General features: G+C 51.1%; 1 protein-coding gene across 2 annotated transcripts in view; it reads left to right on the top strand.

The window, feature by feature from the left end:
* Positions 1 to 12,049, top strand: part of GALNT14 (polypeptide N-acetylgalactosaminyltransferase 14) — a gene marked incomplete at both ends in the record, with an annotated part of 222,972 nt that overhangs the window by 153,037 nt on the left and 57,886 nt on the right. For both annotated transcript variants that reach the window (XM_082672353.1, XM_082672354.1), the window contains one exon: positions 11,212 to 11,310. In XM_082672353.1, coding sequence (XP_082528479.1) covers positions 11,212 to 11,310 — 99 coding nt within the window. The remainder of the gene's footprint in view (positions 1 to 11,211; positions 11,311 to 12,049) is intronic.

Below are 12,049 nucleotides of genomic sequence, written 5' to 3'. Positions count from 1 at the left end.
TTCAGAGGAGGGAAAGAAAAGGAAAACCAAGAAACAGCCTAAGAAGAGGAGAACCATGCTAGGGTGATTCTACCAAAGCCAACGGCAAAGATCCAAACATTTAATGAGATGTATGACCCTCAATATTAACTACTACGGAGATGACAAAGCAAGGAAAAGACTGAAAATTTTCCATTAGATTTAGCAACATAGAGAAGTAATGGGGACCTTGGTGGGAATATTTTGAGGGTGTAAAAGGGCGCTGGAAAGCAGAGGTGGCCAGTACCCCCATGTGGACTGGGCCTGGGGCTTCTCTAAACCATCTGACAGGGCCCCCCAAGCCTGAGTGCTTTAAGGAAGTAGCAAGTTCAATAGCCAAGAGCTAGGAGATCTTAGCTTGGCCACTGCCAAGCAGGGTGAACGTGGCAAGTCGATTTGCTCACTGTTCTGGGCCTCAGTTTGCACATCTTTAAAAAAGGAGGGAGCTGGAAGCAATGCTTTTAAAACCTGTGTGTTACAAAATTCTGTTTTTGGTAGGATGTTAAGTGGTAGGCTTGATACAATATATATATCCTGTGAATATGTGAGTTCCCATGATATGTGAAGGATTTTAGGGCAGGGTTTGAGGTCAAAGCTTGGTAAACAGGATGCTAGCGCAAGTCTCAGAACCTTTAACATGTTAGTGTGCATGGGTGGATCACCAAAAAGTTAATCTAGTAGTTTTCCAGTATTTCTCATGTGCCAAACTTACTTGACTCTTGCAGACTTTATTCAGAGCGTGCATAGGCTTCTGGAGATGCAGTCCAGCAGCTCACAATGTAGGGACTGACTAACCAGAGGAGCTCTGTGGTCCATTCCAGTCCAGTATTGCAGCAGCCCAGGAGTTTGTATGGAGCCAGAGAGGGAAAGGTCTCCCAGCTACTCTGGGCTGGGAAAGAGCGGCAGAGACTGAGCCTTTGGCGGCCTCCAGACAACATGGCCCCTTACATCCTAGTGTACCGCTCTCCAGTTAGCTTTGCAGCATGTCAGCAAAGAACCCTTGGGGCATTGGTACATCGCCAGGAAGATGAGCTTGCGGAGCCTGCAATTAATAATGATGGTGGAAGTGCCCTAGAATTGTCAAGATGTAGGTTGTCTTAGAAATGTGATGCTACTGGAAGTAGGTGGCTAAGAAATCCAGAGGGTTCTCCGAGGAGCAAGAAGTGAACCGCAGACCCCGAGCTGGCCTGACAGATAGATTCAACCAAGAGCATGGCGATGGTTGGTACAGGAAATGCATTTGTTGGCCTAATAGGCCCAGCCTGAGACCAAGGGCTGTGCCAAATGGCCTCGTGTTCATGGAGTGGAGGGATGTCTGTGTTACCGTCTAGGTCAGCCTTTCTTTACTGGACTTCTTCAAGTGAATCAAGCCTTAAAGTCCTATGACATCCATTATATGAGATGAATTAACTTCTCCTCTGTGCGTGTGGAAGGGTACTAGTTATGCACCGTCCACGGGAGAAGTGAGAAGAGAGTCTCTCAACAATTTTCTATGTGTTTGATTCATATTAAGAAGCCCTAAGGGAGCTGAATCTTTAAAGACTGGAACAAACCCCAAAGGTACCCCTGAAGAACTTCCCTCTGTACGTTGTGGCCATAGGAATCCTGTACCTAGCAACATCTTGATGCCAACAGAGCATGAATGAAGTGGGAGCTCTGGAGCTCTGCGCTGGGAGAATCGTGATGCCTTTGCATAGCTCTTCCACCAAGTACCCAAGAGAATTTACCTTTGACCCCAGGGCAGTGAGAAATCCTGGTGGACTCGGGTTTTCAGGAGCTAAGGGTACCTGTATTCATTGTCTGTTGCTGCATAACAAATTACCATGAAACTTAGTGGCTTAAAATAATGTTTATCATCTCACAGTTTCTGTGGGTCAGGAATTCAGGCATGGCCAAGATGGGTCCTTTCCTTCAGGGTCTCTCACAGGCAGTGTTCAAGGTGTCAGCTGGGGTTGCAGGCATCTCAGGGCACGTCTCAGGGGGGACTCTCTTCCAAGTTCACTGACATGGTTGTTGGCAGGATTCGGTCCCTCACAGGCTATGGACCAGAGGCTGCTTTCAGTGCTTTGCCATGTGGGGCTCCCCATTCATGGCAGCTTGCTTCAGCAAAACATACAAGCGAAAAAGATGGAAGTCACTGTCTTTTGTGACCTAATCACAAAAGTGACATCCCATCACTTTAGCTGTAGTCTGTTCCTTAGAAGCAAGACACGAGGTTTAGTCCACATTCAAGGCTAAGAGATTACACAAGGAGGTGGGTGCTGGGGGCCTTCATCTGCCCACCAAGAGCTCAACCAAGTTCCTAAGCAGTTCAATTCCCTGCCCTGGCCCCCTTATCCCCTTCCCAGGATACTAGAATTTAATAACATGCTCAGCAGGGACTTCCCTGACAGTCCAGTGGTTAAGACTTCACCTTCCAGTGCAGGGGGTGCGGGTTTGATCCCTGGTCGGGGAGCTAAGATCCCACGTGCCTTGCGGCCAAAAAACCAAAACATAAAACAGAAGCAGTAGTGTAACAAATTCAATAAAGACATTAAAAAAAATGGTCCACATCAAAAAACAATCTTTAAAAAAAAAGTAACATGCTCAGCAATTCAAAATGTGGCCGTGTCATGGAATAGCAGATCTCACTGTTATCTTAAGTGTCTTTTATGAGACGCAGGATTTCCATAACGCTAAGTGAGGGTGACTTGAGGCAAGAAGTAGGAGCAGTATATGTTTATGTGGATGAACCAATTAATCTGCATGTGAAATCTCAGTGAAGTTGACACGAACTAAAAATTTCATGCCTTACAGTGTATAGTGTCGCCCATGAAATGAAATTAAAAGGAATTTCTGGTTTTACAGCTGTCATACTTTTTATACTGCTCGTGTTTTTCTCCTCTAAAGAGTCAAGTTTGAACCTAGAGGTCAATTATACATTTGGCGTTTTATAGTTTTCGGTCATCTTCCTTTTCCGCATAGCTGAGAGCAGGCTTCCTTGCACAGAACTGAGCTGGGAAATGTATTAGGTATTCTTGGTCCCTGTCCTGAGGGAGCTGACGCTCTGGAAAGGTCACTGGGCCAAGAGCTTTTCCCCTCTCGTCCTTTCTTCCTCACACACGTCAGCTTTGGGGGGGGTGTTGGTGGCAGGAAAATGGGGAGGAGATGTGGTCTCCCTGGGACCTCTTCTGGGCTATAGTGGAGGACACAGGGGGACAGAGACGGAAGCGGGGACCAAGGAAAGGCTGTGCCACCCACCTGCAGGGAATCCAGGTGGTGACTGCCTTGGGGACAGTGTTCTCCCAGGAAACTAGCCCTACGTACCCCTGCTTCACAGCTTATGCCTGTTTCCCTTGGCCTTTGCAGCTGTAGAGTTCAGGCAAATGGCACACGTGGAGAAGATAACCCCTTCGTTTTCTATGTCTGGTCTGGCCTCTGGAGCGGGCTCTGGACCTGCGGGAATCGGAGGGACAAACTGTAGCTTTCTGCTTAAAAACAGGTTCACGCGCCTCCCAGGGCCTCGTTGAAATCACCCTGTGCCCACCCTTTCAGGCTTCATCTGGGCGTAAGTGGGAGCCCCTGTGGCGGCTCAGCCAGCAGTGTCCCAGTCTTGCTGTCACTACCCCGGAACGGCAGGCAGCCTGTGCCTCCCTGCTGGGTTCTAGAGCTCGGTAGAAGCTGCTCCTTGGGGGTGGTGATCGAGTGTGAGCCCAGGGGTCCACATGGTGTGCAGGGCCCGTAATACACCTAGGGGACAGACGGCAGCTAGGGATACCCTGATGCCTGGAATGGTGCTGGCACGGAGAGGTGGTGGCTTGGTGACAAGGATATGCAGCAGGCCTGGGCTCACTAGCTGCAGTGAGTTACTTAACCTCCCTGCGCCTCAGTCTCCTCCTGAGTGAATCCATTAAACAGTGCACCCTCCCATAGGGCTATCTGTGAACCTTAAATATGCGAGGTACTCAGGACAGCGCCTGGCAGCAGGGGTCACTAAGTAGTCGTTTAAAAACAATAAATGCTGGAGAGGGTGTGGAGAAAAGGGAACCCTCTTGCACTGTTGGTGGGAATGTAAATTGATACAGCCACTATGGAGAACAGTATGGAGGTTCCTTAAAAAACTAAAAATAGAACTACCATATGACCCAGCAATCCCACTACTGGGCATATACCCTGAGAAAACCATAACTCAAAAAGTGTCAGGTACCACAATGTTTACTGCAGCTCTATCTACAATAGCCAGGACATGGAAGCAACCTAAGTGTCCATCAACAGGTGAATGGATAAAGAAGATGTGGCACATATATACAATGCAATATTACTCAGCCATAAAAAAAAACGAAATTGAGTTATTTGTAGTGAGGTGGATGGACCTAGAGTCTGTCATACAGAGTGAAGTAAGTCAGAAAGAGAAAAACAAATACCGTATGCTAACACATATATATGGAATCTAAGAAAAAAAAAAAACGGTCATGAAGAACCTAGGGGCAAGACAGGAATAAAGACACAGACTTACTAGAGAATGGACTTGAGGATATGGGGAGGGGGAAGGGTAAGCTGTGACAAAGTGAGAGAGTGGCATGGACATATATACACTACCAAACGTAAAATAGATAGCTAGTGGGAAGCAGCCGCATAGCACAGGGAGATCAGCTCGGTGCTTTGTGACCACCTAGAGGGGTGGGATAGGGAGGGTGGGAGGGAGGGAGACGCAAGAGGGAAGAGATATGGGAACATGTGTATGTGTGTAACTGATTCACTTTGTTATAAAGCGGAAACTAACACACCATTGTAAAGCAATTATACTCCAATAACGATGTTAAAAAAAAAAAAACCTTCCCTGAGGTGGATAATTTCATCAAGGAAGTCACTGCCCAGCTCCCAAGTGGCAAAGGGTTGGCCCAGTGTGTCCCACCCCAGGCCTGATTTCCACTGTGTCATGCTGCATATTTGCATGACCTTTCCCCTTTCTCTAACTGCCCTCAGCCTCCCCTCTGGGGTGCCAGACCCCCGCTTCGAGAGTTTGCCTCCTAGACACAGAGCCATTGTCAGTTCTGGACATTTTAGTGATAGTAATTGTTATGCTGTACTCTCTGCTTCAAAGTTACTGGGTCTGCCTCTCCATCACTCCCTCCTGTTTTCACACTCGAGAATAAAATCCCAAATGTTTCTAATTTTTTTTTTTTTGTGGTACGCGGGCCTCTCACTGTTGTGTCCTCTCCCGTTGCGGAGCACAGGCCCCAGACACACAGGCTCAGCGGCCATGGCTCACGGGCCCAGCCGCTCCGCGGCATGTGGGATCTTCCCGGACCGGGGCACGAACCTGCGTCCCCTGCATCGGCAGGCGGACTCTCAACCACTGCGCCACCAGGGAAGCCCCCAAATGTTTCTGCTTTATGACCTCATCTTTTCTCCCTGCTGCCCAGCGCTAAAATGGGGCTGGTGATCATCATAACACTGTTTACGGGCTGCTGCCAGTTTAATGAGCTTGTTCAATAAAATAAAAGGCATGTGCACAGCATTGCAGCTCTGTGATAACTGACAGCCATCCTCACTTGGGGTGTTTCTAAATCCCCGCTTGGCACCTGTTCAGGTTCAGGGATGAGGCGGGGTAGGCAGCAGAGCAGCGATTGGCTGGTGGAGAGATGGAAAGAGATGGAAGAGGAAGCTCTGACCCCGTGCCAGGCGTTAGCATCTCAGAACACCTCTCTGGAAGCGTCCTCAGCCAGTAAATGACACTGAACGCTCAGGAAATGGATGGTTAGGAAGCACTGTGAGACCCACCTGAACTTGGAGAAATTAAGTCAGTTGAATCTTTCTTTAAAAAATGAAAAGTCAAAAAGGAAACTACAGGTGGAGAATCAGCTCAGAGGAGCGCGCGTTATGCAGGAGCTGCTGTGGCGATCAGGACAGCAGCCCAGGGCTGGCATCTGTCTCTGCACACAGCGGTGGTCCCGCCCTTCCTCCTGGTTGCACCCTCACACCCATCTTTCCTGCTCGCTAGCTCTTCTCTCCAGTAAAACCCCTGAATCTTTAATAAATTATAAACATGTTTCTCGTCCATCTGCCGGCGCCAGATCTCAGTGTTGGCAGCTTTCTCCATTTCCCTGGTGCCCCTGATAGATCTTGCCGTTTGATGAATCTTTTAGATCCTCTCACAGGAAGCCCACGCACATTCTGAGTCCCCACAGTGGCCTGTTTTAAGGATTTTTCCTGGCCCCTTGGCCTTGTTGCTGCCAGTGCCCAGGGCTCGCGTCCAAGTGGGACTGCAGCCCCCCTGGGTCTTGAAGGGCAGGTGGCTCATGCGCAGGGCTTGGGGAGGTGGGCCCTGTCCCCTCGGGCTCCTGTGCCTTAACCAGGTTGAGTTCACAGTGGATGCTAGGGACAACTACCACATTAGAAGTCACGGAACCTGGACGCAGCTCATCTCGGCCGCTCACCAGGTGTGTGAGCTTGAGTGAGATCCTGAGCCACAGTTGCTCTCATCTGTGGAGTAGAGGTTCTCAGAGGCTGCTGTGAGGGTCCGAGGAGACGGAGGATGAGTCCAGGCAGCATGAGCTGAGAGCAGGGGCAGGAGGAAGACAGTGCTGAGTGCTGGGAGCCGGGAGCCGGGATGCCCGTTCCTCAGAGCTGTGATGCACCGCCTCCTGCTGGCCTGCCCTCCCTTGGGCCTGTGCACACAGGAGGCGCTTATGGGATTTCTGCCCAGACTCGAGGAAGAGCCCCTGTCCTTTATCCTGCAGGAGCAGGAGGCTGGAGGGGGCTGAGGCCCGGGAGCAAAGCAGCCCAGGTGCCAATGGACGCCTGTTGGGCTGAGTTCCGCCCACTTTAGGAGGTTGGACTGGGTCCTCTGCAAGCCCCTTCCTGCCTTGGCTGGACTCTGAGTTTGTAGTTCTTGTCCAAAAGCACTGAACGTTGCCTGGAGGCAATATTATTATTACAATAGTATTTACCGCAATGCAATAATATTACTCACCACCATTTACTCAGCAGCTATGAAACACCATGTGTTTTGCCTGTATTCTCTGCAATCTCCACAAACAAGCCTGAAAAGGAGGTATTTGTCCTCAGTTTACAGGTGACGACACTGAGGCTCAGAGAAGGTAAAGGACGTGCCCAGGGGCACACAGCCAGTTTTCAGCAGATCCAGGATTCACACTGACGTCACAGCCCAGGTTCCTTTCTCTAACACTGATGTTCTCTTTGCTCTCTTTACCGCCTCTTGCCTCCCAGTGCCCCTTACCCGCTGTCAGACAGGGCAGAACCACTCACTAAGGACGCCTTTCCAGCCTGTGCAAGATCTGGCTGCACCCAGCGGGAGGAGGAGTCTGCAGATTTAAACGTCATGTTAAAAATAATGATAGGGCTTCCCCGGTGGCGCAGTGGTTGAGAGTCCACCTGCCGATGCAGGGGACACGGGTTCGTGCCCCGGTCCAGGAGGATCCCACATGCCGTGGAGCGGCTGGGCCCGTGAGCCATGGCCGCTGAGCCTGCGCGTCCGGAGCCTGTGCTCCGCAACGGGAGAGACCACAACAGTGAGAGGCTTGCGTACCGCAAAAAGAATAATAATAATAATAGTAATGATAGTCACTATTTGTCAAGCATCTATCATTACCTAACATATTAATAATTTAGGGGGAAAAATCTGCAAGTTAAAAGTTGTTGTCTCCACTTTCCAGGTGAAGATACTGAGTCTTAGAAAAGTAAATGTGGATGTCCAGCCACACAGTTGAGCCTCAGCTGCAGAACGGCCTTCACAGCCTTTCGTTCAAATCAACCATGCTTATTGCACGTCAGCTACGATCAAAGCTTCTGGTTACTGATGCTCTGGGAACCTTTAGCAGGAGAGCCTTGGGCCCAGGCTCTGTTTCACAGATGAGCAGACAGCAGCCTGCAGAGGTGGCTGGTTTACCCACCGTCTCGCAGCTGGTCAGTGGTATCCAGACCCCTGGGCCAGTATTCTGCCAACTGCCTCACTGGGCATCCGGCCTGCAGGTCCAGAACCATGCTGTGACGGGGATGCTGTACCCTGTTTGTGTCCATCTGTCCCTATCTCACCCTGTGAGATCCAGCACCTCCTCCTCCATGAAGCCTTCTTCACATTCACCCCACCGCTGCCCCATCCCCGGGCAGAGGTCCGCTTCCCTCTGCTCTCCCAGCGCCACATGCATGCTGCTGCGTCACTGTGCGACTGTACACCTGCCTCCCAGCTGGATGCCTCCGAGGCAGGAAGAGGAGCCCCGTCCCCAAAAGCTCTCTAAGCGGGTAACTCCCAGTACCTCCTGCACCAACGTGCCCCAGAATAGCTTACCTCATAAAAGCTGGGATTTGGGATCCCATCACCGCCCGGGGTGTGGAATGGGACGCCGCCTCCAGCGCAGTGCCCAGGCCTGACCCTCAGCGCAGCCCTGGCAGCACGGTCTTCTCAGTCATCGTGCTCGTCTGTCTTCTCTCCCGTCTCTGATGGAGGCAGGGAGGTTCTGCTAAGCTCTCTGTTTATCACCTTCCTATAAGGAGACAGATGATTATCCTTCCACTCCCTGACATCCCCCTCCTTCCTCTTGGTGCTGACAGTGCTCACTGCCGCCTACCCCTCTGCCTGGGTCCCTCCCAGCCCCTCCTTGCCCGCCATGGACCCTGCAGCACACCAGTCGAGGGACCCCCCCCCCCCGCCCCAAGTCCACCTCTGCCAGCCCCCTGCCCTCCTCCCTCCCCACTGCTCCCAGCTTAGACTCAGGTCTGAATCCAAAGGTAGGCAAGTCCAAGGCCTCTTCTCACTAGGGGCCATTTCAAGGCATTTTCCTCCTCTTTTATAATGGTTATTTAATGAACAACAAATCACCCCCAACCTTTAGTGGCTTAAAACAACAGGAATCATTGATTGTCCTTATGGTCTCTGTGAGGTAGGAATTCAGAGCATCTTGGCTGGGCGGTTCAGGCTTGGAGCTGCTAGAGCTGCCATCATCTGAAGGCTTGACTAGAGCTGGTGGACTCACTTCCAGGGGAGCTCGTTCCTGTGTCTGGCAAGTTGGTGCCGGCTGTGGGCAGGAGACCTCAGTTCCAACACACGTCAGCATCACTCCACAGGGCTGCTTGAGTGTCCTCACAGCATGGCAGCTGGCTTCCCTCCAAGTGGCCAAGGCAGAGTCTTCGGTGCTTTTATGATTTAGCCTTAGAAGTCACACACTGTCACTTCCATCATTTTCTATTAGTCCTATAAGCTAGCCCTGATTCAGTGAGGGACAGAACTATATACCTCCCCTTTTAAAAGCATAAAAGGCTACGTCATCAGCTGACCTAGGAATGCATTTCCTGAATTTCTTTCTCTCTTTCTCCATGAATGGGCATCTGATATACTTATCTCTTGTTCTGGGGACATGGAGATAGACAAGGGTCCTTCCCTAGAGGAACTCATAGTCAAGTGGGGGAGATAGTCCATCTTGAGAAGTGCCAGGAGAGAGATATGTACAAAATTATGGGAGCACAAAGCACAGGTCATTACCTATCTGGGGGAGTATGGAACGCCTTTGCAGACAAGAGATATTTGCTCTGGGTCTTGAAGGATGAGTAGGAGTTCAACAGGTGGAGAAAAGAGAAAGGACACTGCTCCATGCAGAGGTAATAGTGAGAGCAGTGGCAGAAAGTTATGGCAGCATATGAAATTGCAATTGTGGAAGGTCTTGAAGGCTGTGATAGGGAGTTTGGACTTTCTATATCAGGAGCCACTGAAGGCTTCAGGCCAGAGGAACACCTGGGCAGAGCTTTGTGGTAGACTGGACATGACTGGCAGGGGCAGAGGGTGGAGGCAAGATGACTGGTCAGGAGACTGCTGCAGGAATCCCCCAGAGGAGTAGACTCTCTGAGCTGGGCCCCTGGGGACTAGAAAGGAGAGGTGGGTTCAGGGGGTGGGGATTCATTAGTAGGTGGAGCTGACGTGATGTGGTGAGAAGTTGTCTCTGTGGGGGGAGCACAGGCAGGTCTGAAGGTCATGACCAGCCTTTCCACTGTCTCTTCCCCTGGGGCCTTCCTTTCCCAATTCTTGGCTCCTTGTGGCTGACCCATCCCAGTCTGTGCTCAGGTCCTGAGCACAACAGCCCTGCCTTGTCTGTGTAAGTCTTCTTATTTAGGGTTTGCTCTTGTAGGAAAAAGTGTTCAGAATTATTAGGGAGGCCAAACGGACGTCATGCCCATTGGCCTAGGATTGAAGTTCTTAAGTGTTTCAGGCCACAGACCTCTTTGAGAATCTACTGAAAGCTATGAACCATCTTCCCAGGGAAGAGAATAGAAACACATTTGTGTATACAAGTTTGCAAACAATGTCAGAGGGCTCACAGCCCCCTTGAAGTCCATCCTTGGGTCTCTGGATCCCAAGTTAAAAGCCCCAAGAAAGCCCCAGGCCTAGGAAGAAAGTAGAAAATGAGGAGAGGAAATGTTTGACTCACCAAACATCTGTTATTTACTTCCTCGTTTAATACCCCTGGAACAGCGAGAAACAGGAGGCAGCATTTACCCAGGATCGCCCCTGGTGGCCCCAGCCTCACTTGGTGGGTTTATTTCCATTATTATAGTAATTTTCGGGCTGCGGGCTACAATTTTCACTTGCAGTGAGGTATTAACTTGGTATTACCCCACATGTAATTGTCATACAAAATGATCCTGGACATGGGGAAGTGAATGCTTTTTCAAGATGGCATTTTCCTACGAATGCTGGGTTTTAGGGCTCTGCCTCTTTAAAAATGCCAGATTGCGGTGTGTGTGGCCGGCAGTCAGGGGTCAGCATGGTGTGGTGGGCTGGAGCTGCTGGCCCAGAACACAGGGAGGCCTTGGCAGGCTGGGAGGGACACAGACTGGGCAGCAGAGCCCAAGGCTCGGGGGTGGGCTTATGTGGCTACCAGGAACTGTGCGCTGTAACCCAGGCACGCGGCAAATCCCACATTTATGTTCTGTACGTCAACTTAATTCGACTCCAAGCCCAAGTTTCCCGGAGGTGGTGGGAGATTCAGCTCTAATCATTCTCGGAGCTTCCTGGGCTCCCCCGTAGGGCCAGGTGAGGCCCTGGGGTCTTACACAGTGCTGTGCAGCTGGAGGGGGCCCCACCAGACACCAGGCATCTGTCCACGCCAGTGATGCCCTTGGTTTCAGCCCTTGGTTTCAGCCCTTGAGATCTGCTTTGTCTCTAAAGGTCTTCTAGTCCCGCTGCCTTGCCTTCCCCAGATGCACCCTGCTGGGGTACTGCACGGACCTCCCTCCCACCAGCATCATCATCACCTTCCACAACGAGGCCCGCTCCACCCTGCTCAGAACCATCCGCAGGTAAGAGCTTTCCCGTGTGTCAGCCTTCCAGGCTGGCACTTGGCGAGGGCATGTCTGCCCGCGTGGGGAGGGGGACCAATTCAAGTGTTTCTAAGTACCTGCCAGGCACCGTTCAGGACACTCCACATGTATCCGCTAGTAGTCACTCCTCACGCTCCTATGAGGGCGGCTATTATCCCATTATACAGGAGGAAAGATGGAGGCCTGAGGCATTGGGTTACTTATAGAAGGTCACTGGAAGTCATAGAGGACTTGGTCCCAGAGCACTTGCCCTTAACCACTGCGTAGACTGCCTCTAGAACATGAGTTCTCATTTTCACAGATGATGAGGAAGCTGGGGCTCTGAGGCTGAGTACATCCTCCACCCCCAGCATCAGTCTGGGATTAGAACTGGGGTCTGCCAAAAGCATCCAAGAGAGACTCCTGCCTTCCAGGCTGACCTCTTCTCCTCCTTGGAGGAGTCTTCTGATGCCACGCACCTCCATCCCCCTCAACACATGCTCGCGCGCACACACACACACACACACACACACACACACACACACACACACACACACACACACACACACACACACACACACACACACACACACACACACACACACACACACACACACACACACACACACACACACACCCCCCCCCCCCCCCCCCACCCAATCAGGGCCTTCTTCTGGGCTGCTTCTCTGCACATCTCTACTCTAGCACTTAATGCATTTTTCCCAGATGTGATCCTCAA

The sequence above is a fragment of the Grampus griseus genome (genome assembly GCF_964374135.1).
Source record: "Grampus griseus genome assembly, chromosome: 15".
In the NCBI taxonomy this organism is placed as follows: Eukaryota; Metazoa; Chordata; class Mammalia; order Artiodactyla; family Delphinidae; genus Grampus; species Grampus griseus.
This window is presented reverse-complemented; position numbering and strand designations above follow the sequence as displayed.